Raw genomic sequence first — 27,072 nt, forward strand, 5'->3', positions numbered from 1 at the left:
CCCACCCCTTGCATTTCAATTAAGCCAACGCGACGCGTTATCCAAAACGCAAAACGCGTCTCCCATTTCCCAATTCTTCCCACTACTAATATTACTGGCAAGCCTCCAGGAAGAACATGCGAAAAGCTGCATTTGCCATTTGCCAACGACTATCCAACCAATTACGACCAACCACACCTTCTCACCACCGTCATCATCCCCTGCTCTCATCCATCACCAGCTTCATGACTGCCACCGTCCGCAACGATCCCATAGTCCCCACTTCCCCACCAGCAGCAAAGCGTCTCAAAACCGACACCAACGTTCCTGAGGAGGCGACCTCTTCCTCTTCCACCACCACAACCACAACAAAAGACACCACCACTACCGCAGAAGGAAACACCACGACCAATTCCGCCACCACAACCACAACATCAGTCACCACAATGGCCGCCGAACCTGCTGCCGTCCCCTCCCTCCAAGTGAAGAAGTTGTCCTCCACCGCCCGGCTGCCCACACGGGGATCTGCTTTCGCGGCGGGATATGATCTTTATGCGTCAAAGGACACGACTATTCCTGCGAGGGGAAAGGCGCTGGTTGATACGGATATTAGCATTGCTGTTCCAGCTAACACATGTAAGCACCCCCAATACCCTACTCCAACCCCCCGAACTGAAACATTTTGCTAATGTGTAACAATGTAGACGGGCGCATCGCCCCCCGCTCCGGCCTGGCCGCGAAGCACTTTATCGACACCGGCGCCGGTGTCATCGACGCTGACTACCGCGGTCCGGTCAAGGTTCTCTTGTTCAACCATGCCGATTCCGACTTTGAGGTCAAGGAGGGGGATCGGATCGCGCAGCTGATTGTGGAACGGATTTTTACCCCCGAGGTGGTGGAGGTTCAGGAGTTGGAGGAGAGCGTGAGGGGGGCGGGGGGGTTTGGGAGTACGGGGGGTTTTGGGGCGGCGGCGGCTGCTGCTCCTGTCGTTAACTAGGCGTTTGTTTTGATGATGGTTAATAACGGTTGGAGTTGGGTCTGAAAGTCATTTTGTCTTGTTAAGAAGCTGGTTAAGAATGATGGGCTCATTCAGGGATACGGCAAAATATAATCAAATTTGTAATCCAACAGAAAAAAATCATCATGGTATATTCCCAACAGCAAAAAAGATATTCTATCGTACGCTTTCTAAGAGCTTTGCGTCGTCTAGGCCACATCCTCCCTTTCTACTTGATCCCATTCAAACCCTCACTCCTATTACTCTCCTCAAACCCACATCCTATTGTTTACAACCTCCTCGCCCTAAAAACCACCTTCGGCCTCCTCAAACTATCCAAATGCCTCACCAGCTTTAGCTCGGCCGCCTTGCTCTTCAGCACCTGCATCTGCTTCTTCCCTACCCCGCCCTCCCCCTCCCCATTCCCATTCCCATTCCCATTCCCATTCCCATTCACCCCCCCTGTTTTCACCCCCCTGACCATCTCCTCCAACCGTCTCTCCAACCCCTCCGCCGTCTTGGCCAACACCTCATGCATACTCCCCAACACCCTCTCCGCCGCCCTCGCCAAAGGCAACTCCAACGCATCAACCCCATCCTCACTCAACCAGCTTCTTCTAGTATCTAACCCCGGCTCTGTCGATGTAGAAGCGTCACAAACCGCCTCCCTCATCCTCACAACCATCAACGCGGCAAACATGTCCCCCGTCCCGGAGAAGTAGCAATCAATCGCCGGAAAGGAGATCTTGAACGCTCTGGGCTGTTTTGTACTCGTCATTGACGACCCGACAACGCTGAGGGTTTTTTTGTTGCCTGGGGTGTCAGGGTCTGTCTCATCAGGAAGTGAGAGCGAGGTTATGACGATGTGTGGGACGCCGTAGCGGGAGTGGAGGACCTCAATCGCCTTGCCCAAGCTGAGCATATCCGTGATTTTCACCTCTGATAGCAGCCTGGCGTATTGTTAGCAGCCCCTTCATTCCTACCATCCAAATCCACAACCACCTCGTGCCCCCGCCCTCCCCCCTTAAAAAAAAAAAAAGAAACAAAAAGGGAAAACTCACTCAGCCTCAAACTGATTAGGCAAACACAAATCCGCTTTTCCCACCAAGCCCCGGTACACAGGGACAACATCACCTCCGACATACAGATTCCCATTATCCCCCATCACCGGGTCCAGCACCCAAAAGAACCTCCCCTCCGCTCTGGACTTGAGTTCCTCCGCAATCCTTCCCACAGCCCTCAGCGCCTCCGCCCCAGGTACATACCCCGAGAGCATCATATCAAAGTCATCTAAAAACGACTGCTTAAGCCCCGACCACAGATCGAGGATATGCTCAGGTGTCGAGCGGGTGCCCGTCCACTGCCCGTAGCCGGTGTGGTTGGAAAAGTCGACCGTGTTCAGGGCCGCGACGTCGCAGCCGAGGGATTGCATGCTGAAGGTTGCTATTTTGTTGCCGACGTATCTTTCGTTCTTGGATGTCAGCAGGGGGCCATGCGGTGGGTGAACAGGGAGAGATGGGTGTTGGTTGAGTAGTGAGTCAAGAACTCATATCTTACAACCAAACCCAAACGAAGTGGCGAAGATATATCATGGTGGCAGCGGGAGTGAGAGTGAGGGCAGAGAGGTAAAGACTCACCCAGAAACGACCTTTCAAAACCATTAGCCTAATCACTCTCTCTAATATGTACCACAAAAAGAAAAAAAAAAAAGAAAAAAAGATCAACACCGTACATGGCTCGCAATAGCCAACACCCTCGTTTCTGGCACCGGTGGCTCTGCGCTCATCTTGAAAGGAGGTTGTTGGCGATATAATGCGCCTTTCAGATCTATACGTATGCGACAAGTCCTTGTAATGTTTGCGCGGGCACCTCAACGACAAGCACCGGAGTGGGTGACGGGGCAAAGAATCCGGGGCGGCAGCTGTATTCAAAAATCGAGCGGGTATACCGGCCGAAATGCAAATAGTAGTTAGTGTGCAGGAATATCAAAAAAAAAAAGTAAAGATGTGACGTCCGTCATGTCATATAGAAAGTAATGTTCTAGAAAGAGCCGGTGACTCGACTTCTAAAACCATCCTAAAAATCCATAAGCGATATCGCCCTCCTTCCCCCCCCCCTTCCAAAACCCCAGTCACGAACGCCCGATCAAAAACGTCAGCCCTTCACCGAAAACCAAGATCCTGGCATCCTCCCAAGCTACTAATAAACCGGGCACATGGCGAAAAAAGGGGTTCTAGAAACAGATTGCGCTGACCCAAGCAAGGTGTCTAGCTGGACTCACGCACATGGTATTTACCCCGCCATCCATGAGGCTGCCCCGCACCCATTCTCCAAAAGTGCTGAGACCGCCACAGCGATGCCCAAAAGATGGGACGAGAGGGATTCTAGACATCAAATACAAATCTGACCAAAAAAAGAAAAAAAAAACCGGTTATGCCAACAATGCAATATGGCACCAAGACAGACTTCATTAACCTCCCATGCACCTGCCCCAAAATCGATACCAAATGGTGGTTGAAAACTATTAACATGTTGATACACACTCCCACAAAAAGTACATCTACCACATCAATCTTGCAGGTATCCATGCACAAGGTCAACTCCATCTGATTGTATACGTGACGGTCGTTATCGTTTTAGATTGTGCTTCCTTTCCATCGCGGCCATTACTCCTCGTCGCCGATCTGCATAACCGTTAGCTTGAACTCTTCCAAGACAGAAATGGGTGGTGAAACATTACCTTTGGCGCAAGGTAGAAGCGGAGATAGCTGCCACCCTCCAGACCATACTCCACCATCAAGGGCACCTCAGCCGACAAGCAAAGCTTGACCTGGTTCGACAACGGCTGCGCCTTGCAAAAGTTGGTGAGGTATTTCAGAGAAAAGGTCAGAGCAACCGGCTCGCTCAACTCAATCTCGACCGTCTCGTTGGGCTTGTCAACAGGCGTGTGTTGTCTCAGAGTAATAGACCCGTTGCCGATATCACCAGTTGAAGAAAACTTGACACCGTCCTTGGTCGCCTCGATAGTAACAGACTCCGACATGGCCATGAGATCAGTCGTGATGCGCTTGAACTCGGCTGATGGCATGCTGATGGTGGCGGCATACTCGGTGTCGGGGATGCCCAAGTGCTCCTGGTCAATGTCCATGAGCTTGAGGTCGTACTCGGAGATTCTGTCCTGGGCGGTCGCCTCGAAAACCAAGTTCAGCACGTCGGGGGCGTCCTCGGCCTTAAGGGTCAACGTGTCGTCACGGCCGGCCGCACGCAGCACCTTGGTAAGGGAGGTGAGGTTGACGCCGAGGGCAATGTTGCGGTCGCAGCGGAAGGGAGAGAAGGCTTCGGCCTTGAGCATCATGGAAACGAGGGCGACGTGGCTGTTGTCCATGGCCTGGAGGGCAATGCCGCTGTCATTGCAGTCAAAGTTGCAATCCTGGACGAGGTCCTTGATGGCATCGACGGCCTATTGAGACAAGTTGTCAGTCACCAAGCAGCTCGAAGAATCAATGGCGCCAAAACTCACACTCTTGAAGAGATTCGCCGTGTCCAACCGAGCTTCAAGCATTGCTATTGGGGGATATCGTCAGCTTCTGGTGTCGGTCGAGGGGCTAGGCCGCAAGGTGCCGTGACGACAGCGGTCTGTCTACAGGAAACTCTTACTAAATGTGGATGGGTGAAGTTAGTGGCAAAGGTAGTGATATAGGTCGAGGGTATCGAGAGCGACCAGAGCTGTGCTGCTGGAAGAAGTCACGGCGGTCGTCGTGGAAAGATCTTGGGTCGAAATGTTGTTGAGTTCTGAGTGGGAGAAGGCAAAAGAAAGTGGAACGCGACAACGCGCTTTTGGTGGTTGCCCGAAAAGACGCGACCAGGGGTTTGATTGATTCCTTGTTTTGGCCTAGCGCCTTTGGTTGCCTATGCCAGCTGTCAGATGTTGAATCATGGCCTCCCACCCCCTATCTCATAGAGCCTCACACCGACATTTTGTTTTGGTTTTGGTTTTCCAATCGCTCAATGGCATATATTGAACTGCTCAATACCATGTCCCAATTATCTAATTACAAAAAACATGTGCTGAGTAAACACATAAAGTCCACCAACATTCCCTCCAGCAATTTTCCCTGCTGCCATCCCATAACGCCTCCCTCGATAGTCCTGTTTCCCAAAAACATTTTGAATAGTGTGAACCATTCCAGCAGAAAATATAAAGATCAAAAAGAAGGGGAAAAAAATAAGCGGGAAGCGTTTCTATACAAGCCTCCATCTAGTAAAAAAAACACTAGGCGATAATGCGTATGACTGACTGACCCCAAGCCTGAGCTGATCGATGCGAGGGTGGAAAAAGAAAAAGGTGGAAAGATCGTTTGTGTTGTTTTTATCGTCATAAGAATCATAATGATACGCGCGCTGGGGCGGGCATGGTGGATCGTTTGGGCCGGAGGTTGATGACCATTTCAAGCTCCTTGAGCATGCCTCGACTGGCATCGGCGTCTTGCCTGATGGACTCTCGTCTCTCCCGTTCCTCCTTCATCCTGGCGATGCGCTCTTCTCTGGTGAGCATGCTTCGAGGCCGTGTTGGTGGGAGAGAAACAGCCTCGAAGACTTCGGCTTCGTCGTCACCCTTAGCGCTCCCAAAGCTCGAACTGCTCGGTGATTCGCCGGTAAGAGCCTTGAACGCTTCCAAGGCCCCACCTTCCTCGACAGTGGTGAGGCCGCTCAGAGATGTTGCCGGTGATAGCATGGTGCTGATGGAAGAGAGTCGCTTCTCGTTCCGGTCGATACCCGATGCCAGCGCTGCTTTGCCCTCCTCCCAAGCTTGTTGCAGGAGCTTGAGGTCCTGACCAATGGACTCATACTGGGCCATGAGATTCAGACCCAGCTCAGACACGTCTTCGGCCTCGTTGAGTGTTCTCTCAGACTCCTCTCGTAACAACGCGAGCTTGGCTTGAAGTCCACGGATGCCCGTGGACAAAGAGTTGAGTTTTTGAAACTGAGATCGTCGCCTCTCTCGGTTTGGTGATAATGGGAATTTGGACTCTTGAACCGTGGGGAAAGCTATTCCGTGTCAGCGAATTGCAACCAGATTCAAGCCGCGCGAAAGGCTTACTCTCTTCCTCGTCGAGGATTTGCCGGACCTTGAACAAACCCTCGTCCGTCGCCTCGGTCAGGGCACGAAGGCTCTCGACAGCCGTTGACCACCGCAAAAAGTCCGTGTTGTCTCCGGTAGCCTCCAAAGCGAGCAACGAGCACAGGAAAATCTTCCTGATGGTATGAAACCTGGCAGCTGCAATTTTCAGTGTCTTGACAGACTCTGGATCGTCAAACTCGCGATCCGAGAAACCCTGCATAGCATCAGAGATATCAAAATCGCTGATATCATAGACATCGTGGAACTTTTCGATATCCAGCTGCTCTGAAAATCCCTTGATCACTGATGACACTTTGATGTACGTCTTGATCATCTCAGCCAAACGGGCCTTTAGCGTCTTCCGTAGTCTGCTACATCGGCGAGTCTGGCTTCTGTCCTCTAACCGGCTGATAGGGGGCAACGGAGCGCTTCTGAACTTGAGTTAGTTTCGGGACGTGGCAATGGGACCGGTTCATCTTACAGCCTGTAGCCCCTTGAGACGAGCTCCACCTCCTGGATAAGGGACAGCGCCGCGCTCGAGACACCATCAAAGTCTTGCGACTTGGCCACGAATGCAGACACCTCGGCCAGTGCCTGATTCCTAAGATATCGTATCCACTGCTGGCGGATGTAGAAGTGCGCCACCAGACCGAACCCAACAAGCACCACCGTCGTGAATGCAATCTTCCCCTTTGTCAACTGGGCATATCCTCCCATGTACACCCATCGAATCACACACGCTACTACCAGGGCGCCCGTAGCCGTTATTAATATTCCCGTTGACGTTGGAACCACCACGTTCTGCGGAACATCCGACGCATCCCTATTTCGGTTGAAGTAGTTGTAGTTCCCCGTAATCGAGTGCCCAGCTAATAGTTGTGAGGCGACGATGGTGTATCTGAACTGCTCGATAAACTTGAGGTTGTCGGCCCGATCTATTCTCGATGCTACAGCCTTCTGCCAAACGAACAAATCGTTAGCGACGTCACCATGCGGCGCGCTGCGGCAACAACAAAAGAAAAGAAAAAAAAAGAGGCAAAAGCGGCTTACCGAGTATGAAAGATGTAGCGACCCCAGCCTGCTTGTTCTGTTCCGCGGGACATCCAGCCGCAGCGGATCCGGAATCTTACTCCGAAAGCGCTTCTTGATGGTCGGACGTCCTACCGGAGCAAAGGACGGGCTCGATGGCGGCGACACATCGTGCTCTGAGACCTCGGGCGTGCTCCAGTCCAGCTGTTTGTCGCCTTGGTCTGTGATGAATAGGGGTATCAGTATTGCCCAGGATGCCATTTTGTTTGTTGTGGCCGGAAGAGTAAAAAGATGGACTGACCGTGCAGATATTCGTCGAGGGGAGAGTGGTCCTGAATAACGGTCTCCATCAAAGCAAAGTGTCGCGATGCCAGTTCCCCATCTGCCCGCCACTGCGCACCCCTAGAGACCCGACCGTTTTGTTTCGCAATCCCTCCCGATATTTGGTGTCGCACAAAGGGGCTCGCCGACGTCACACGATGCGGTCACACGTGAGTGGTTCCGGGTGGTTGTCGTGGGACAAGAAAGGGAGGCGGTCGGGTGGTGTGGTTGGTGGTGTGGTGTGTGCTGTAAAGGAGTGGCGGCGACAAGTCGTTTAGCGCTAGGGGTGGTCGGTTGTGGTTGTGGTGGTGGTGGGCTTTACGAATAGCCGCTGTGCATGTTTCTATCGTGGTCGCGGCCAGTGGCTGGAAGATGTGTGTATATCGGGGACGGGTGACAAGACGGAGACCGGGCGACCTCTTGGGGTGAGTGATGCTTGAGAGTCAGGGAACAGGTGGACAGGAAGCTAGAGCTGCAATCGAAGGAGTCGATGGCCGAAAATAACAACAAATGCACTGGGAAGGTCGCTAAAGGCTCTCATTAAAAGTCGGGGGTTAGCTGCGAAGCTTCTGCTGGATTGAGCATCCCTGTCACGTAGCCTTCATTTAAGAAGCACAATGCGGAAATAATGTCCAGGGTCTGGCTTCCTTTACATCATCTCGGTGCACTCGGCCCGTCATAGGAGCATGTCTTGAATTCTGCAGTCGGTCTATCCTGTCCTCGGTAGCAGCCTATGGCAGCTTCAGATGCAGCTTCAAGATATTCAACTCGAAGCATCATCTTGAAATACCTGCACACACCCAAGTAGGTTCAGTGAAATAATGCCACAGGGCAGTGCAGCAGGGGAACGGCATCTTTTATTCCCAGCGGACAATTGCCCAATCTCGGCCCTCAAAAAACGGTCATTACCGTACCTACCATATCGATACAGGACCCGTGCTCCGGGGCCCCACACAAGCTGGCCCCTGCCCATGTTCATTTCCAACTGGCGGACCCAAACAACCCGTTTGAGCGGGCGGGTCCTCCCAAGAGGCGCTGCATTGAGCCTCAGCGATCGCGATAGTCATCACTTCCAGCATCACCCATATCAAAGACAACAACCAGTCAAACCTCCGCCGATTGTCATTCGGCCCCGCAGACTAGCATACCCCATCTCACGGAAGTTTCCATTCCCTCTACTCCGTACCAACCACTTGGCTCTGTCCTGCGCCCCAGACCTGTCACCGCACCCAACCGCGGCCGCAACACCAAACCCATAAACCAACCACGATGCCCTCCCAGCAAGAACTCGACTTTCAAATCTCCCCACTAGTTCAAGAATCACTAGTCCACAACACCCGAGTACGTCCCCTCAAACCCAACCAAAAACTACGACCCACTAACTGACCTACCCCCCATAGACCCTCCACAACCTCCAATCCCTCACAGCCTCCCTCTTCGGCGTCGGCGCCGGCATTTTAGGTCTAGAGTCCTACTCCGGCTTCCTCTTCTACCTCGTCTTCTCCCTCATCACAACCCTCCTATTCTACGCTCTGAGAATAGCTCCCACGGCGATATCCTCCCCCTCTTCTTCTTCTTCCTCCACCACCTCAAAAGGAGGCGTCCTGTCCCGGTATTTCAGGAGTCCGCTCGATTTCTGGACAGCGGGGCTCACGAACGGGCTGGCGGGGTTTATTCTGACTTGGACGCTGTTTTATGGGTTGGTGAGGGCATGAGGGTGGGAAGGGGCTTTGGGACTGACGGGATGATGTGTAGATATTGACGGGCGGGGGTATGGGAATTAAAATACATCAAAGACTCTTGGGTTTTATTCGACCATGATGGTGGGATTGGCAAGGAGGGTGATATCACGCTTCTTTTCATTTACTTATTTATTGGTCAGCCAAACACAAATAACAATCATCAACTAGATAAATGCCCGAATTCATACACACCTATCTATCTAACCTATACTATTCGTTTCGGTATTTAAATCTCTAGGCGACAGACACACCAGCATGTCTACCTACCTTGTCTTCTCGTGCTATTCAACAACAACAACAACAACAACAACATCGAAAGCCTTCCTTTAAACACGCCAAAAACCTAAATAAAACCAAAAAAAAGCCCCAGAAGCAAGCAAAAGCAGATACAAAAAAACGACCATAATTCCAGACACTATCAACCATCGAAAAGAAAAAGCTAAAGAAAAAAAAGAAAAAAACTAAAAACAAAAAGAGGTATCATATTCACAAAGAGTTACAAAACTCAAAGTCCTCCCCCTCAAGATAATTCCTCCCAATCCTTTACCCCCTCCCTCCATCCCAATATCCTAACCCTTTCAATCGCTTCATCATCTTCATCACTCATACACCATTTTCTCCCACCCCCTTTACTGCGTCCTATAAAACTTCTTATAAACCAAATGCAACAGCAAGTTCACATTCAGTTTCAAGCAACCCCCTTCAAACAGCTGCATAAACTGATGCGCCTCAAACTGCGCCTGCAGCAAGTCCTCAATCGGCACCAGCGCGCTCGCGCCAGGAATCTGGATGTGTCCCCTGCTCCCCTCCAGGCTAAAAACGCCAACCTCGTCGCACGAGATGGTCAGGTTGATCTGCCCCCACTCCCTCTCCGGTATCCCCGCCCACGAGACCAACACCCCCTTGTCGTTGAGCGCGCGGGCGGAATACTTGTACGACCCAAACTTGGGCACCCGGCCGGACCGCTCCAGCTCCCGTTGATGGTTGTACTGTTTTGTGAAGGGGAGGAGGAAGCGTTTTTTCCTGTTGCGAACAAAGTTAGCTTGTGTGTCAACACCGAGGTTTAGAAAGGAGGAAAATCATACCCTTTCTTGTTCTGCAGCGTAGCCATGGCTTGCTCAATGTAGTCGTCGTATGACTTCCTCTGCTGCTCCAAATACCTCGCCTTCTCGTGCAAGTTGCTCAACGTCATCCTCACCCCCTCCAGCTCCCTCTGCCTCTGCACCCTCCTCCTGCTCTTCGTCCTGATGTCCAGGGCAATCGCATTCAGAATATCCTGATAGTAATTATGCCTCGATATCCTCCCAATCTGCTCCAGCCTCATCACGTTCTCCAGCGCCATCCTCTTCAGCTCGTAATAGCTCATGCGCGTAACATCAACCATGTTCGCATCCGAGTACGCGCCCTTGGTGTTGCTCCCGTTGGAAAAGTCATCCCTCAGCAGCATCTGCCACTTGTGCTCATCGTCCTGCGTGATGGGCTTCACCAAGATCTCCATGAGGTTGGTGCCAGTTTGAACGCGAATGATGTACAAGATGCACCTCTTGGTCTCCATAAACAGCGCCTTGACTTCCGCGTCAGGGTCCGCCACATCGTGCAGCTTGGGCGTCAGAAACATTTGAATGTCGGTCGACCCGGCAGCCGTCATCTCGCTCTCGTTGTGCTTGGCGCTTCCCAGATCTTGCATGATCTCCCGAAGCATATCATCCCTGTTCGGGCAGAGATGAATCAGCTCCGACGCGATCAAGTTGTGAATCGCAAAGATATCCGCCATCTTGATGTACAACGTCGGCTTGTTCTTCGCGTAAAGATCGTTGTACTCATCAATATCAAACGTCCTCTCCGCATCCGGCACCGCAATCAATGCCTCCGTCAACCCCGTCAACCGCTCAATGCTCTCCGCAATGAACGCATTCAACGGCTGGAGATAGACGTTATCCCCACCAAACTGCCTCCCCGAAGCCATCTGGCTGAGCACCTTGGCCACCTCGCCCAGATTCCTCTTCTGGAGCGGGCTAAGCTGCTTCTCAACCACACCGACATTCTCCGGCGCCGTCAGCGCAGGTTGCAGATAGAACTTCCACAGCCAGTTCATCACCACGTTCAACAACCTGACCGGGTCCTCCCTCTGAAACCTCTGCCTCAACGCCTCGAAGATCTGCTTGCAGACAAACCGCAGCCCATACGGCATCCTCGGCAGCAGATCCTCCAGCGCGAACAAAAACTGATCGCAAATCTCCCTCAAGTCGCGCAGGTGATCAATAAAGACTTGTTTGGTCTCCGGATCCTTGATCGCAAGCTCTCGGGGAATGTCCAAAGGGCGACTGCTGGGCCGACCAGTCCTCAGCTCTTCGTTGTTGATGGCAGACCGGTAAATCTGCATAGGATCGCTCTCCAGATCCAGCTCCGGGTCCTCGATGATATTGTCGCGGATCAAAGGACCAAGCAGATCCCGCAGGTACTTCCTATCCCGCGGCGATCTGGTGTAGTTCTGCAGTAGCTTCGACCAGAAAAAGTTCCCCCTGAGATAATCCTGCAAACTATTGCAAGCATCCACCTCCTCCCCAATCGCCCTCCCAATAAGCTTGAGGAGATAATACTCCTCCCTCCTCTTCTGCGCATACCCAAATAGGCTCATCATCAGCAACTCAATCCTCTTGCACTCCTTCTCCGCCGTCCCCACCTCCCTCAGCCGCTTAAACAGCCTAGCCAGATACTGCGGCTGCGTCTGCAGCGCAAAAAAAAGCTGCTGATACGACTCCAGCTTCTTCCTCGACCCCTTGTTCAGTGCCTTCAAATCAAACTGGTTGGCGCTCGACATGGAGCTATTCGCCAGCAGCGTCCCCGTATGGCCGCCATAGTTATGCTGATGCTTGACAACCTCATCCAGCGTGATCTTGTTCTTGACCAGCAGCGCAATCTTGATATCGAGCTGGTCAATATACTGCTCCAGCATCTCATTCTGACGAACCTGCTGCACCACCGTCTTGCGCAGCCTTTCAAACTCCACCTCCTCGTTGAAGTCAAAGTCGCTGTCGTTCAACAGGTGGACAAAGTTCTTGACCGCATTGACCGGTGGATTCTTCCCGCCGGTAAGACTCTTGTAGGCGTCGCCCTGCAGCTTGGCGCGGACCAAGCTCTGGATCTTTACCACCTTTTGCATGTTCTCGTTGAAGAACTTTTTCTTTTCTTCAAACTTGGCCCTGACGATGAACGCCTTTGCCGCAGCCTGGACTTCGGCAACGACGGCTTCGTTCTCATCCAGTTCGTCAAGAACCTCAGCAACGCTGCCGCGGAGAAGCATAGCCCTGGCAAGACCCTGCAGCGAGGCAATCTCCATCTCGTTCGTCTCGAGCTGGTCGAGAATCTCGCCTTGCTTCTGTCTGCAGAGCATCCCGCGCATCTGAGCCTGAAGCAGAGTAATCGACTCCTCCTGTTCAGCGAGCGCGTCGAGGACGTCCGCAACGCGATTGCGCTCCAGCATGCCTCTGATCTGGGACTGCAAAGAAATGATATTCTCCTCCTCCTCACCCAGGGCCTCAAGCTGTTCCGAGATCTCCCTCCGCACGGCACCAGCCCTAACATGCGCCTGAAGCAAGCCCAGGCTTGGCTCTTGTTTCTTAAGCTCAGCCTCAATCCCCTTCACAGTGCTCCTAGCGACCTTGCCCCGGGTGGCAGCCTGCAGTGTCGTGAAAACCGGCTCAAAACTCTCCAGCGCCTCAAGCTGATCGGCAACACGGCTCCTTTCCAGCGCCGCCCTCGCAGCAGCTTGGATCCCAGTAATAGCCGGCATCGCCTCCTCCAGCGCAATCAGATCCCTCTCCACCTCCCTCCTAAGCAACATGCCCCTAACAGCAGCCTGCAACTTCTCCACCGGCGCCTCGCTCTGCCTCACCTCTCTCTGCTGCACCTCCATCCTCTTCCTCGCCAAAAATCCCCTCACAGTCGCCTGGATATCCCTAACCGGCCCCTCCTCCACATCCAACTGCCCAAGCTGCTCCTGTATCCTCCTCCTCTCCAAAAACCCCCTAAACGTCGCCTGAATATCCCTCACCACACCACCCGCCATATCCAACTCGTCCAACTTCTCCCTCACCTCCCTCCTCGCCCTCACCGCCCTAAAAGCACTCTGCAGCTTCACCACCGCCGGCTCCGCCCTCTTGACCTCCCGTTCCCTCATCTCCCTCCCATTCCTAACCAACCACCCCCTAGCAGCAGCCTGCAGTTGCCTAACCACCCGCTCCCGCTCCAACTTCCACTCCACCACCTCTCTCATCATCCCCCCCCTAACCCTACTCTGCAAATCAACCAACCACTCCTCCTCCTCCCACAACCTCTCCATCATCTCCCCCAACCTCATCCTCGCCACCGCCCCCCTAACCTGCGCCTGCAACTCCCTCACACTCTCCTCCGCCTCCCCCAACTCCCTCTCCACCCTTTCCTCCTCCGTCTCCTCCTCCACCACCTCCTCCACCACCCCAAAATCAGCCCCCATATTCCCAAAACTAGGCATCGCCCCCCCCAGCTTATCCAACCCCCTCTGCATCTTCTCCAGCTCGCTATCCTCAAACTCCAACTGCCCAACCAAATTCCCAATCCTAAACCCCACCACCCCCTTCCGAAACAACAACCAGCTCAGCGCATGGATGCAGTGAATCACCTTGGGAATGTTCTTCTTCTCGTACAGGTCAATCAACTCAAACCTAAACAAGTCCGGCAGCTCAATCTCATCCAGATACCGAAAAAAAATCGCAATATTGTCGCTGTGCCGGTACTGCAGCTTCGGGTTCCGAAAAATCTTGAACCTCCTCTCCGGGTTCAACGCCTCCACCACTTCCGCCAGAGTAACTCCATCCCGCAGGGCTTCCTCCAATTCCACAATCGGCGGGATCGCCCGCTGAATGATATCCTCGATCCACTCTTTTGCTTCGCCAATGTGGCAGAGGTATTCGTACGCCTGCAGAAACTGCCTCTGCTTGTCCATCCAGTTTCTGTTTTCCCAGCCAGACTTGGCCGCGGGCCGGTTTGATTTCAAACGGCGACGACCTCTCAACCCGACAACCTCTTGCGTGGCAGAAGTGATGGTATTGAAATCGTCCGATTTGGCCAGCTTGGACAATGTTCGTAGTTCACTGGTCGAAGATCGCCCCAAACTTTCCAGATCCGGCCTAAGAATCGGTGCTACTGTGTGGGCGCTCAGCAGAGGGGGGGCCATGATGCCGACGTCGCTAGGTCGACGGGGCGCCATGACGGTGTCGGATCGAGTCAGAAGCATCGAAGTAGGACGGACGACCGAGGGCCGGTGGTTGCCATGACCTGGGGGTGTTGGTGGGTTTGCCGCGCCCGGCGAGGTTGCTGGTACGAGGGAGCCGCGGCGGGGTGGTGTTGGAGGTTGTGGTGAGGTTGGCGGGGTTCGTTCGCGAGGTGACGATAGCGACAGGCTGGCCATATCTAACCTGCCGACGTCGACGCTGCGGCCTCGGGAGTGGTGACTGGGGACGGCATCAACATTCTGACCCCGATCATAGCGACTGTTACCGATGTCTACACTATAGCCTCGGTCACGGTGGCTGGGAGCGCGGGGTGGTGGTGTTAATGTTGTCGAAGAAGAAGTACCTGGTGGCACCTGGGGGAGTGGTCGGAGCGATTGACGAGCAGCCGAATAGATATTATCCGGTGTTGGTGTGGTGGGCGTAGAGGAATAACTATGAGAAGAACGAAGACTTGGAACCAAGTGGCTGGCCTCGCTTTGCCCTCTCTTGTGGCCGTATCCCGGGTTCGTGGTCGAGTAAACACTGGACGCGGCGGACATGGCGCTGGGGGCTCGACTTAGATTCAGATCGAAAGAAGCAGAAGACACATGGGAATAGCCCGACGAGGCAGATGAGGATGCTGTCGAGGGCTGGCGGTAAATATCGGAAGAGCGATAGTCGGCTGTGTGCGACTGGCGCAACGGGTGCGGCCTGTGCGACGACGACGACGGCATTGTGTGTGTGCTACTACCGTTGCTGTTGTTGTTTTGGCTCAAATTTCGGGTTGCACGGGATGGCAGTCGTCGACAACATTAGATCGCTGAATAGAACAGCTTCTTCTCCCTTGCTCAGAGTGCCAAGCAATGACGATGGGGGATCCTCTTTGGAGGGGTTGGGGTGAGGGGAGGGTTGGTTATGTGCCGGGTCGGTCGGTGTCTGATGGATGTCGATAATGTCTAGCGCCGAGCGAGCGCAAACACGTCCTGCTCTGCTCTGTCTATCCTTAAACAAACAGTACACGAAGTAAAAGGCAGAAAGAATCCTTGCCAATGCCAACGCCGGCGCACAGCGCAAAAAAAGTTCGAATGATGAATTGGTGGTTTAAAGAAGGGTCATTCCATACCAGTCGAGACTCGAGAGCCGCATGGAGAACATGGAGGGGATGGATGATATTATCGAAGGTGTGGGAGGGCCAATGACCAGGGGTGTCGGCCAGGTTTAGTGGTTGCGGCCTGAGAGGGGAACTGCCTTGTTTACATTTACCGGAGGGCGCCAGGGCAACGGGCTGACGGGACTTCATGTGTGTGGCTCGGTCCTATAAAATCCCGTTCCGCCCTGCGTCTACGGGTCACCTGTGCCATGTAGATTAAGGGCATCTTGGGAACTGTGGTAGCACCAATTGTTCGGAAGCGAGACGCGTGGTTGACCCGAAAAGTAAACAAGAAGGACTTAGAGATATCATGGAGCAAATTGCTCTGTTATTTCAAGAGCTCTCATCTGAAGACGCATGACCGAGAATATGTGAGCTGCCCCGGAGCATCAATTTGAGTTGTCGGAGTTCCAAGTCTAGCCACGCCCGTGCGCCTAGAGCAGCACCGATGCTCCACCCCTGACACATTCACCGCCCGGCGCAATTGCCCCGCATCCCACCCACTCTAAAAATTTCTGGTGGCATAAAAAGATTTTCAGAGGCGACTCTGAGATTTTCTTTTCCTCTTCTCTTGGGGGGGAACAGTTGGCTGATTCTCAAAGGACCTGTCCTTTCTGTCTCCCCCCTCGCTCGCATCAACAATCTCTTGCTTCACAACCACCAGTCTATCCCACAGATCTCAGTCAACGCGCAGAAATGTCGTCCGACCAAGTTCTTGACTGGCGCAAGGCCGAGGAGGTGCTCAACGAGTACAAGAGTCGCGATGGCCTCAGTGTCCATGAGCTCATGGACGCCAAGGCCCATGGCGGTCTCACCTACAACGACTTCCTTGTTCTCCCCGGCTACATTGGCTTCCCTGCCTCTGCTGTCACTCTCGACTCCAAGATCACCAAGAAGATCACCCTGAAGACCCCTCTCGTGTCCTCGCCCATGGACACCGTCACCGAGCACGAGATGGCCATCCACATGGCCCTTCAGGGTGGTCTCGGTGTCATCCACCACAACTGCTCTCCCCAGGCCCAGGCCGACTTTGTCCGCAAGGTTAAGCGCTATGAGAACGGTTTTATCCTCGACCCCGTTGTCATCAGCCGTGAGACCACCGTCGGCGAGGCCAAGGCCCTCAAGGAGAAGTGGGGATTCGGTGGTTTCCCCGTCACAGGTTAGTTTTTTTTGCTCTCCCCAACTCTCCCTGCCACATGATTACAAACCTTACTTTCGTTCCACCAAATCGACCTATGTGTCATGAGGACTCAATATCACTGAAAATTATGATCGTGGCACCATCCTATCACTTTCTAAGCTCTGCAGCTCGTCAAGGATTGCACGCTAACCAACTGTGAATACAGAGTCCGGCAAGCTCGGTTCCAAGCTTTTGGGTATCGTCACCAACCGTGACATCCAGTTCGAAGATGATTTTGAGAAGCCCATCTCCGAGGTCATGGTGACCGATCTCATCACAGCCCACGACGGTGTTGACCTCCTCGAGGCCAACAAGATCCTTGCTGCTTCCAAGAAGGGCAAGCTTCCAATCGTTGATTCCGATGGAAACCTCGTTTCAATGATTTCCCGCTCCGATTTGACTAAGAACCTCCACTTCCCCCTCGCTTCCAAGGCTGCCGACTCCAAGCAGCTCATCTGCGCCGCCGCCATCGGTACCCGTCCCGAGGACAAGGCCCGTCTTGCCGGCCTTGTTGAGGCTGGCCTCGACATTGTCATCCTGGACTCGTCTCAGGGTAACTCGATGTACCAGATCGAGATGATCAAGTGGATCAAGAACGAGTACCCTGACCTCGAGGTCATTGGTGGCAACGTTGTCACCCGTGAGCAGGCTGCTGCTCTCATCGCCGCCGGTGTCGACGGTCTCCGTATTGGTATGGGCTCCGGCTCTGCCTGCATCACCCAGGAGGTCATGGCCGTCGGTCGTCCCCAGGCTACCTCCGTCTACAATGTTGCTGCTTTCGCCGCCAGATTCGGTGTTCCCTGCATTGCCGACGGTGGTGTCCAGAATGTTGGCCATATTGTCAAGGGCATTGCCCTTGGTGCCTCCACCGTCATGATGGGCGGTCTCCTTGCTGGTACCACCGAGTCTCCCGGTACTTCCTTCGTCTCACGCGAGGGTAAGCTCGTCAAGGCCTACCGCGGCATGGGTTCCATCGACGCTATGCAGGACAAGAAGGCTGGTGGTGGTGGCAAGGACAGCCAGAAGAGCAATGCTGGCACTGCCCGCTACTTCTCCGAGGGCGACTCCGTCCTTGTTGCTCAGGGTGTCTCTGGTGCCGTTGCCCACCGTGGCTCCGTCAGCAAGTTCGTCCCCTACCTCGCTGCCGGTCTTAAGCACTCCCTCCAGGACATGGGCATGACCAGCGTCGAGGAGCTCCACAAGCAGGTCGAGGCCGGCATTGTCCGCTTCGAGATTCGCACCCCCAGCGCTCAGCTCGAGGGCGGTGTGAACATGGAGTCCTATGAGAAGAAGCTCTATGCTTAAATGACAAAATCTTTTATGGAGAAATGATGATACCAGGCGGACAAGAAATTGGGAATGGGATAGGAGGGAAGTGTTGGTTGGGATTCAAAACGGCGTTTACGTGGGAAAGGGAAAAAAAATGGGTGCATTGATGACGGACACGATTCCTCTCGTAATATTGAGGATCGGTCGAGTGGAGAGCGGGAGTGTGGTTGCTCCTTTTTTTCTATCCATTATTTTAGCGTTCTTTGCTCTCCGGATAGTATATATAGTCTAGCACCGATTTGATTTCAAATAGATCGATATTGAGTGTCCACTTTTGACTTTTGTCTCATTGTGAATTCTCGATCTCAGATGAATATGTCGAGATTTAAGTGTCAGCTTTTTTCTTTTTCCATTGTGATGTCTATATCGTCATTTGACTGCTTCCCGGGCCCGATGTTCATTTGATCCTTCCACCAAATCATAACTTTTTTGTCTATCTCATTGTGATGTGCATCATCCCAATTTGGCTCATCATCTATTCTGTTCCGCTTTTTTGCCTCTATCTCATCTATGATTTTTTTCTCTGTCTACTTCTCCAACGCGCTCGCAGGCAACGTGGCAACCTTTTCGTCAAACAGCTTCTTGGCCCTAGCCCACACAGGCGAGTTTTGCCAGTCGTTGAGGGTGAGCAGCGAGGGCAAGAGGTCATCTATTTTTGTTTTGTCAGCATCACCCATGTGGTGTTAAGGAGGGTGGGGGGAACTTGCGGCTAAAAGCCTCAGACGCCTCCCTTGGCAAAAGAGAAGGGAGGTGGTCAATAGAAATCACCGAAAGCGCAGGTCCAGAAGAGAGGCCCTCGACGGGAACGGTGGGCTTGTCGAATGTAGTCGCGACGGTGTAGATCGGCACTGGGGTAAAGGGGGAGGTGGTGTCGGCTGAGACGTCGCAGACGACGGAGAGTTTTCTGTCGGGGACCTGGAGGGAGTCGAGGTTGACAAAGTTTGGGATTTTGGAGGTGAGGTAGATGCAGTTTACGAAGATGTCGGAGTCGGTGATTTCCTCTAAGGGGGTGTTAGTATGATATTTCGGAGGGAATAGGGAGAAATGGTGCCGGTTTCTTGAGATATATCAGGGGGTAAAGCTTCAGGGGTAACGTACTGAAAGGACCACCCTTGGCGGTTTCGGCCATATCCCACTTGAGGATGTTCTCCTCTGGGACACCAGCCTTGCGGAGGGCGTCAACAGCGCCGGAACCGCACCTACCCAAGGCGCCGATAACGATGACGCGGGGGGAACGGCCGGCGGCGGCGGTGCCGGTGGCGAGGGCCTTCTTGACGTTGGTGATCAGGGCGTCTTCGTTGGGGTAGGAGGCTACGCCGGGGAAGGGGGAGGAGGGGGGGTGGGTGAGTTGGTGGGCCCAGACTTCGAGGGCGAGCGCGGCGCCGGCGAATCCGGCGTGGAAGCCAAAGGCTGCTACGCGGCGGCCGCGTTCGTCGACGAGGAATTCGAGGTCGAGGAGGGTGCCGCCTCCTCGGGGGAACCTGGCGAGGACATTTTCCCAGCCGGCTTGGTGCTTGTAGCAGTGGGCGAATTGGACGTGGACGTGCTTGAGGGGGACTAGGGGAGGGGGAGGGGGGGAGGTGTTAGATATCTGGGATGTTATGAGATTGGATTTGTCTTATGAAAGCACTTACACTCCTTCTCCTCGAGCTCCTTGAGACCAACAATGATGTGCTCCTTGGGGACCTCCTCCCAGCTGCCCTCGGGAACGAGGGTGGCGCCGACGGCCTCGAACTCGCTGTCGTCAAAGATTCTCTCTGGGGAACGCTCGACGTTGACGACGTAGCCGGCCTTGATGAGGGCGGCGGTGGTTGTGGGGGTGAGGGCAGATCTGTGCTCGAGGGGCTTGGTCTCACTGCGGAGGTGAAGCACCGTGGGAGCCATCGTGAATGTGGTATGAGTGTAAGTGTAAGTGGAGGGGTATCTCAAAGTCAAAGTCTTGAAGAGGAAAGACGTGAAGCAACAGAAGTTCAAAAAAAAAAGTATGCAGTAAGACAGAGCACAGCACAACACAGGGTCTGTAGTATTTCTCAATTTATGTATCAATTCGGGGGGGGGCGTCTCTGCTTGAGTCACCGACTGGAGATGTGGAATGGGGTCCCCTCTTCTGGTGTACGCCGACTGCGGTGAGTGAAAAAACGAAAAACCCTGCTCTTGGGGGGACACCTGCAGGTACGACACCAGCAACCCCGCGGTCGCTAATTGGCTGGCTTGGGGCCTGAAGTGGCCTGAAGTATCAGTGTTTCGCCATTGCACGGGATCTCCCATGCTGTTTCCTGTTTGCCGGGAGACTCCACTAGTGACGACGGATTACGGAATCCACATGGGCAAGACTGGTTGCTTGATTTGATCATTTGAGGTTGGTTCTGTCTGTCTTTTCATATTCGCTACAAATGTTTTTGGAGGAATCCCTCGAATAATGATTTGTCCCTCCTTTGGACTGATAACTAATAACAAGCAGATAAGGGCGCGCCTAACCCCCATCGGGTATCAACCCAGGACTCGGCCCGTAGCGGGAATACTTGATCCTTCTTTGTCCCCGAAAACGCCAGTCACGTGCAGGCGGTAGCATTCACAGCCCTCTTTCTTTGGCAATAGGTAGCGCAATATGGCCCCATTGCGGCCGAGCGTGCACGGCAGACGGTAGATTGGGGTTAAAGGGCTGGAAGGCGAATAAAAGACTTCCCGGAGTAAGGTCCGACTATGATTAGCTAGCTAAACAGCTGCCGCCCGTGGGAAAGGGTGTGGAGTGGCACAGCGACCCGAGATGGGAGCATTGGAAACAATGACCCCAGCCCACCACGCCCACGCCGACCCATTGATCCTCGATACCACCACCGCCCCAGGCTGACAAAAAAACCTGTTCTGGCCGCCATAATGCCGAGCTCCAGATCGACTTCGCCATTTGACAAGCTGTCGTACGGCACCAGCACCAGCTCGCTACGCCGACTGCTCCCCGCATCGAACGATGAAGCAGCGAGTGAGGCTTCGGTGAATCTCGAAACTAGCCCGACCCCGGGGTCCTCGGCCGCGGGGACTGGGCAGGCTGCTCCGCGGAGAAGGAGGCAAGCTACCACGGCTGCGTGTCGGGCCTGTCGAAAGAGAAAGTCAAAGGTGTGAAGGCTCCGTACCCATTTTTCATATAGCATTGTTGAACCATAGCTGATATGTCTTGTTGTCTTGCAGTGTGATGGTGCACGCCCAACATGTTCAGTATGTCGTGACCGGAAAACAAAGTGCGAGTTTGATACGATTGCCGCGACCGAGACCCATACCCAAGCCCTGAAGCGCAAGTACACCGAGCTTCTGCAACAAAAGAGCACATTCGAACAGATCTATGAGGTCCTTCGGTCCAGACCGGAAAAGGAAGCCGAAGAAATCTTCCAGCGGATACGGAGGGGCGCAGAGGCCAGCTCCATACTAAGGCATGTCAACTATGGCGACGTGCTTGTGCAGATGGCCCTCGTGCCGGAAACGCGGTTTCGATACGAGTTTCCCTACCTGCCGGATATGCCCATCTACCTTCAAAGACACGACAACCCATACCTCGACTCGGAGGTCTTTGACTGTGCTTTGCGGGGGGCTGTCGAGCAACCGCAACCACAGCAGCAACGGGCCTTGCCTAGCGTGAACGACATGTTGGGATCTCCCCGTGACGCCTTGGACCAGCGGGATCCATACCTGAAGCCGTATTCCTCTGCCATTGTGGTGGACCCGTGGCTGGACTCGCTCACGCCGTCAAACTGGACGTTGGTGAGCAGTGATGACAATTTCATGCGTCAGGTTATTCACGATTATTTTCTGTACGACTATGATTGGTTTACTTTTTTCCACAAGGACTACTTTCTGCAGGATATGGCGAGTGACCGACCACGGCACTGCTCAAGGTTATTGGTCAATGCCGTCCTGTGCATAGGATGTGTAAGTGCTTTCTGACTGCACGTCTTAGTCATTCTGTCCCACTAACAACCGCTCCAGTATTGTCATCGAAAGCTGCCAGGTCGCTCCGAGTCATGGAACCCCCGAAACATCGGGAACCAGTTCCTCGCCGAGGCCAAGAGGCTCTTTGAGGTTGAAGCCGAGGTGCCAAGACCGTCTATGCTTGATCCAGAATGGCAGCAAAAGTATCACGACTGGGAGTGCCGCAGGCTAACCACCATTCAGGCGGCGCTCCTGCTCAATGTCATCTACAACCTGAATGGCTCTGACAGGCTAGGATGGCGGTATACGATCCGGGCCGTGGAAATGGCACACGAAATACGGCTCTTCCAAGCGGTTCCGTCTCATGTCAGCAGCGACATTCGGTGCGCCAGGGAGTTCACAGCGTGGTGTTTGTTCACCTGGCAAAGTCTCAGCTCCTATCACTACCTCAAGCCACCCTTGATGGCCCGGCCGCCGGAAACACCTATGCCAGATCCGTCCGAGAACCCCCAGTGGTGGGGAGAGCTGTGGATACGATATCCCCAAACGCCAGCTCGTCTACCCACTCACCACGGCCACCTCGCCAAGGCCAGAGCAGACTTTTGGACCATCATGAACGATTTTTCGCTGTTGAGCTTCTCGCAACCTCACGTCAAGATGCCGCTTGATCAGGTTGTGGGGTTCTACAATCGACTCCGCGGATGGCTACGGAATCTACCTGAGCCATTGACACCCAAACGGCTTGTGCTACCGCATCACCTAAAGGTTCACATGCATTACAACTGCGTCCTGATCGACCTGCTGAAACCACTGCTCGGTCTGAACTGGAGCGACACCACCCAGCCAAACAAGACACTTGACGACGCGCACCACGAAGCGGCTATTCACCTCGAGACGTTGCTCCGGCTGTACTACCTCCGGCACGGCTTCGAGGCCTTTGACGGTTTTTTGCTGCACTTTCTCGGCAGTTTGAACTTTATCAAGATCAACACGAGGGAGGCGCAGGATAATTCCTTGTTTCTCGAGTCGCACCGCTCAACGATGCTGCTGCTTATGAAGGGGATTAGGGACCAGAGCCAGTGTCATACGGTGGCGAAGATGGTGCTACGGCTGCAGGCGCATCTGATGAGGTCGGATGATGTGGCTTTGCTGAAGAGGTTTGTGGATATAGAGACGGCTAGGTTGGCGTGTGGGCCGGAGAGTCCGAGGTTGGTGGAGGAGGAGGTGATTTTGAGTGACTGGCCGGCGTATGAGATTGGGTTGGAGGCGAAGGCGGAGCAGAAGAGTAGGGGGGTGGATTTTGCGAGTATGGTCAGTTCGGTGACGGCGGAGGGGGGGGGGGGTGGGTATGGGGAGAGTACGAGTGGGAGTAGGTCTTCTGCTTCTTCGGGGTAGGCGGGGATGGGATGGGATGGGATGGGATGGGAGGGTAAAATAATACACGACAAGTCGACGAACGGAGGGATTCCGCTGTGTATGTTTTTCGCTGGTGAAGGACGGATTTTGTTCCGCGGTAGAAGGACACGAAGGGGTAATATATGTGTGCCTAAGAACATGAATGAAATTGTACACTTTCTAGAGATTTTGCTTGGATGATGAGATGGTGCTTTAGGAGTGGTTGCCTTGTGTGGGATGGGGTTGTTTATGCAGGACTTTTGGCTGCCAACGAGTGCGGAATGGATCCGCAAGAGAGAGAGAGAGACGTGCACAGACCATTACCTGATTAGGAAGTTTCCTTGCTGTGTAACAGGGGAAATGTTTGCTCATGCTCAAGTTCACGATGTGTGGATTGGGTGATGATGGGAGTTGATGGGGTAGTTGGATGTGCCTAGGATAGGATTCTTCTGTCTACATAAGAACAGGTTCACTCAGTCATGTCGCTACAGTTTACTCGTTCTCACTATCCTTTCTCAACCTTGTACTAAACACAGTCAATTTCCAAGTCCACAGCACCAACCATGGATGAGATCGAAGACGTCGTGAGTAAATCTTTCCCCTGATTGAAAATTCCTCACAGATTTGAATCTGACATCTCTCTCAACCAGTCCTACGCCTGCTCCGTAGCGAGCTTCGAGAACGTTGGACATCCCTCACCAGCAACCAACCCCGCCGACGAAAAGGACAATGCTGTTGTTTACACCACCATCGCAGTCAACGAACACGGCAAAATAATCTCCAGTTCGTCCCCCTTCCCCTTCCCTCCCCTTTCTTACTCAACCGACTAATGTACTTCCCAGCCCACAACGGCAAACCCCCTCCCCCTTCCCCCCCTCCTACCAACCACCTTGATCCCACCGCCCCCGTCGTGGAAATCCTCACCACAATCACCACCCCCTCCCCCCACAACAACCGCCAGCAAGGAATGATGATGAACCTCCACCGCCCGCCATCCTACCCCTACCGAACCCCCGACATGGAAGATGAAGACAACGACCTCCCCCCCCCGGACCTCATCCCCTCCATGATGGGCGACCTGCCTAACAATGCTTTTGGTTTTGGTAAGAAGAAAGAAATGGTAATCCACTCCCCTTACCTCCGGTCTGCGCTTTCGGCTGTGGTGCAATACTACCCCGGTTTTGAGGTCATCCAACGGGGGACCGTGCTGAGGATAGCGGAGCCTTACCAGGTGCTTGCGCATCACTGGGGGGAGTTGGAGGAATATAAAACATCTCAGCCGGACTGCCATGACGGGAGGTATGCAGCCACCACGGCGGCACATATTGATGTCCTCCTCACCTTCCTCGCCGATCTCTACGGCCCCGGCTTAGATGACGAGAAAAAACGCTGGGCGAAAGGCCGGACGACATACAGCCGCTTCTGGTATCTCCTCAAGCCGGGGAGTGTGGTGTACCGTGAGAAGGATGGGGAGTGGACGGGGTGCGTGGTTTCTGGGATTAACTTTCTACGAGCGGCTGGTTCGGTGGAAGGGATGGGGAGTGATGGGATGTTGGTTTACATGTGGGGGATTGCCTACAAGAAGGGCCTGATGAGACGGGAGATGATACAGAGGATTATTTGGCCTTGGAGTGGGGAGAGGGATATCACTTCCTTACCTGTGGTGCCTGAGAGATGGGTGAAGGGTGGGGTGAGGGGACAGAGAGTCGAGATGGGGAGACGGTATTGGGGGTTGGCTGGGGGGGTTAGTTATAGGGAGTACGAGGGGTACTTGGGAGGAGGGAGGACGAGGGGGATGGTGAGTTTTCTTAATGGTTTGGGGAAAGAATTTGGTGGGGGGTGGAAGCTGACTTGAACGTGATAGATCAAGGGGAAGGTTATTGTCGATCCGGAGGGGTACGAGCGGTTTGCTGAGCAGTCGCCTCATCACCGCATTGCGACGCCCAAGTTTGCCCCTCGCTGGGATCAGCAGCACACCCCGGCGAGACAGGACAGGTTACCGCAGATGTTGTCACGGTGCAGCTGTGCTGTTTGCAGCAGTAGCCAGGGGAAGCAAGAGCCTAGTCCCTGGGCAGGGTTTGACGACCTCGACCCGAGATCCTCACCCTTGCCCCGAAACGAGGAGATATATTTCATGGTCATTGGGCCCTTGATCCCAGCTTTTATCCTCAAAGAACGCCGCTGGGGTAAGTTCCCCCTTTACCCCTTCTTCCCTCCCAACTAACCTCCCACCCCTCCCCCCAAGCGCACATCCGAACCTCCTCCCTGCACCCTATAACCCCCTCCCCCACCCCCTTCAACCACCTCGTCCTCGACCCATCGACAAAACAAACCCTAAAAGCCGTGATAACCCCTTTCTCCTCCCCCCCCTCTTCCCCTTCCCAAATCCACCCCTGGCCAAGTGACATAATCCCCGACAAAGGCCTCGGCAGGATCTTCCTCCTCCACGGCCCCCCAGGCGTGGGGAAAACCCTCACAGCAGAAGTCTGCTCTCTCCTCACCCGCCGCCCATTACTCCCCCTCACCCCCGCCGACCTCCCCCCTTCCCCTTCGGAAATCGAAACCTCGTTGTCATACTACCTCACCCTGTCGGAACGCTTCGGCGCCCTAGTCCTCATCGACGAGGCAGACGTCTACCTTGAGCGTCGCCAATCCAAAGACCTCCGTCGTAACAGTCTTGTGTCGGTATTCCTGCGGGCGCTGGAGTATTACAAGGGGGTGATGATGCTCACGACGAACAGAGTGGAGATGTTTGATGATGCTTTTACCAGTCGGATTCACGTCGCGTTGCACTATAAAGAACTGGATGAGGAGCAGAGGGGGCAGGTTTGGGAGGTGGGGTTTGATAGGCTGGAACGGGAGAGTAATGGGCGGGTGGTGGTTCACACAGCGGCGAGGGAGTGGGTTAAGGGGAAAGAGATGAGGGAGTTGGGGTGGAACGGACGGGAGATTAGGAACGGGCTTCAGACTGCTGTTGCGCTGGCGGAGTTTGAGGCAAACGAAAAGGGGTTGGTGGGACGGGTGGTGGTGAAAGAGGGGCATTTGAAAACGGTGGGGGGGTTGAGCAAGGGGTTTAAGGAGTATATGAGAGAGAGGAAGGGAGGGTTGGAAAAGTAGGTTAGTCTTTTTGTTTTCATTTCTTTTCTTTTTTCTTTTTTTCTTTTTTTATTATATATATATATATTTTACTTGGTGGTGATGGTATTGTGGTAGAAGACGAATGCTGATTTCTTTTTGCAGCAGAGAAGACGAAGACGAAGACGAAGGCGAAGATGAAGAGGAAGAGGAAGAGGAAGAGGAAGAGGAAGAGGAAGAGGGCGATCCCGTCCAAAAACTACCAATCGACCACCCCCTCCGACAGCCCGAGTACCAGTTCCAACTCTACCTTTTAGAACAGCAATCCGTCAGGACACAGTGGCGGATAAAGTTGGACAAGTCAAAAAACTCTCCCGCGATGCTCAACGGGAGGGTGTATGACGACTGGGAAGAGGAGTATCACCATCGTTAGCCCTCAGACCTGAGAGACAGGCTTCACTACCATCTTTGCCCTCTTCCAAATGTCTCACAGATCATCAGTACTATCCAAGTAGCTCCAAAACATCACCTTGCTCTACTTGCGCCGATTCATCTCTATAAGGTAGCGCTTTCCCTTGCT

The 27,072-nt window shown here is 53.7% G+C and overlaps 10 protein-coding genes across 10 annotated transcripts; 5 read left to right on the forward strand and 5 right to left on the reverse strand.

Annotated features, from left to right (window-relative positions):
• Positions 1–116: 116 nt before the first annotated feature.
• On the forward strand, positions 117–976 carry DUT1 (Deoxyuridine 5'-triphosphate nucleotidohydrolase; the record flags this gene model as incomplete). The annotated part of the gene is made up of 2 exons (XM_062874382.1): positions 117–615; positions 684–976. 2 exons carry the CDS (start codon positions 117–119, stop codon positions 974–976), a joined length of 792 nt encoding a protein of 263 aa, XP_062737501.1.
• A 289-nt stretch (positions 977–1,265) lies between these two features.
• Positions 1,266–2,408, reverse strand: BUD16 (putative pyridoxal kinase; the record flags this gene model as incomplete). Its single annotated transcript, XM_062874383.1, has 2 exons — positions 1,266–1,926; positions 2,038–2,408. The coding sequence occupies 2 exons, from the start codon at positions 2,406–2,408 to the stop codon at positions 1,266–1,268; spliced, it is 1,032 nt and encodes a 343-aa protein (XP_062737502.1).
• Positions 2,409–3,642: 1,234 nt separating this feature from the next.
• POL30 (proliferating cell nuclear antigen) lies at positions 3,643–4,538 on the reverse strand (the record flags this gene model as incomplete). The annotated part of the gene is made up of 3 exons (XM_062874384.1): positions 3,643–3,660; positions 3,717–4,436; positions 4,497–4,538. The coding sequence occupies 3 exons, from the start codon at positions 4,536–4,538 to the stop codon at positions 3,643–3,645; spliced, it is 780 nt and encodes a 259-aa protein (XP_062737503.1).
• An 822-nt stretch (positions 4,539–5,360) lies between these two features.
• QC761_110940 (uncharacterized protein) lies at positions 5,361–8,222 on the reverse strand (the record flags this gene model as incomplete). Its single annotated transcript, XM_062874385.1, has 4 exons — positions 7,149–8,222; positions 6,580–7,055; positions 6,078–6,466; positions 5,361–6,025 (listed from the first exon to the last, which is right to left on the reverse strand). Exons 1-4 carry the CDS (start codon positions 7,386–7,388, stop codon positions 5,361–5,363), a joined length of 1,770 nt encoding a protein of 589 aa, XP_062737504.1. The 5' UTR covers positions 7,389–8,222.
• On the forward strand, positions 8,116–9,455 carry QC761_110950 (uncharacterized protein). Its single transcript, XM_062874386.1, has 2 exons — positions 8,116–8,789; positions 8,849–9,455. The coding sequence occupies exons 1-2, from the start codon at positions 8,718–8,720 to the stop codon at positions 9,161–9,163; spliced, it is 387 nt and encodes a 128-aa protein (XP_062737505.1). The 5' UTR covers positions 8,116–8,717; the 3' UTR covers positions 9,164–9,455.
• On the reverse strand, positions 9,360–15,176 carry IQG1 (iqgap-related protein; the record flags this gene model as incomplete). The annotated part of the gene is made up of 2 exons (XM_062874387.1): positions 9,360–10,213; positions 10,276–15,176. 2 exons carry the CDS (start codon positions 15,174–15,176, stop codon positions 9,820–9,822), a joined length of 5,295 nt encoding a protein of 1,764 aa, XP_062737506.1. The 3' UTR covers positions 9,360–9,819.
• Positions 15,177–15,813: 637 nt separating this feature from the next.
• IMD1 (inosine-5'-monophosphate dehydrogenase) lies at positions 15,814–18,385 on the forward strand. Its single transcript, XM_062874388.1, has 2 exons — positions 15,814–16,751; positions 16,939–18,385. Exons 1-2 carry the CDS (start codon positions 16,289–16,291, stop codon positions 18,075–18,077), a joined length of 1,602 nt encoding a protein of 533 aa, XP_062737507.1. The 5' UTR covers positions 15,814–16,288; the 3' UTR covers positions 18,078–18,385.
• Positions 18,386–18,485: 100 nt separating this feature from the next.
• On the reverse strand, positions 18,486–20,626 carry LYS1 (Saccharopine dehydrogenase). Its single transcript, XM_062874389.1, has 3 exons — positions 19,736–20,626; positions 19,200–19,658; positions 18,486–19,102 (listed from the first exon to the last, which is right to left on the reverse strand). The coding sequence occupies exons 1-3, from the start codon at positions 20,367–20,369 to the stop codon at positions 18,771–18,773; spliced, it is 1,425 nt and encodes a 474-aa protein (XP_062737508.1). The 5' UTR covers positions 20,370–20,626; the 3' UTR covers positions 18,486–18,770.
• Positions 19,752–23,417, forward strand: QC761_110990 (uncharacterized protein; the record flags this gene model as incomplete). The annotated part of the gene is made up of 4 exons (XM_062874390.1): positions 19,752–20,460; positions 20,563–21,215; positions 21,288–22,022; positions 22,080–23,417. The coding sequence occupies exons 2-4, from the start codon at positions 20,979–20,981 to the stop codon at positions 23,415–23,417; spliced, it is 2,310 nt and encodes a 769-aa protein (XP_062737509.1). The 5' UTR covers positions 19,752–20,460; positions 20,563–20,978.
• Positions 23,418–23,980: 563 nt separating this feature from the next.
• QC761_111010 (uncharacterized protein) lies at positions 23,981–27,026 on the forward strand (the record flags this gene model as incomplete). Its single annotated transcript, XM_062874391.1, has 6 exons — positions 23,981–24,001; positions 24,068–24,200; positions 24,260–25,215; positions 25,288–25,603; positions 25,663–26,530; positions 26,658–27,026. The coding sequence occupies 6 exons, from the start codon at positions 23,981–23,983 to the stop codon at positions 26,923–26,925; spliced, it is 2,562 nt and encodes an 853-aa protein (XP_062737510.1). The 3' UTR covers positions 26,926–27,026.
• Positions 27,027–27,072: the final 46 nt, after the last annotated feature.

Source organism: Podospora bellae-mahoneyi (genome assembly GCF_035222275.1).
Source record: "Podospora bellae-mahoneyi strain CBS 112042 chromosome 1 map unlocalized CBS112042p_1, whole genome shotgun sequence".
In the NCBI taxonomy this organism is placed as follows: Eukaryota; Fungi; Ascomycota; class Sordariomycetes; order Sordariales; family Podosporaceae; genus Podospora; species Podospora bellae-mahoneyi.

Excerpts from the sequence above, each read along its gene's own strand:
- QC761_110950 (XM_062874386.1), top strand. The coding sequence starts at position 8,718 with ATGCCCTCCCAGCAAGAACTCGACTTTCAAATCTCCCCACTAGTTCAA. Across the intron at positions 8,790-8,848 it reads CACTAGTCCACAACACCCGA|ACCCTCCACAACCTCCAATC; the intron begins GTACGTCCCCTC and ends TACCCCCCATAG.
- IMD1 (XM_062874388.1), top strand. The coding sequence starts at position 16,289 with ATGTCGTCCGACCAAGTTCTTGACTGGCGCAAGGCCGAGGAGGTGCTC. Across the intron at positions 16,752-16,938 it reads CGGTGGTTTCCCCGTCACAG|AGTCCGGCAAGCTCGGTTCC; the intron begins GTTAGTTTTTTT and ends CTGTGAATACAG.
- LYS1 (XM_062874389.1), bottom strand. The coding sequence starts at position 20,369 with ATGGGAGATCCCGTGCAATGGCGAAACACTGATACTTCAGGCCACTTC. Across the intron at positions 19,659-19,735 it reads GGAGCTCGAGGAGAAGGAGT|TCCCCCTCAAGCACGTCCAC; the intron begins GTAAGTGCTTTC and ends CCCCTCCCCTAG. Across the intron at positions 19,103-19,199 it reads CGCCAAGGGTGGTCCTTTCA|AGGAAATCACCGACTCCGAC; the intron begins GTACGTTACCCC and ends ACACCCCCTTAG.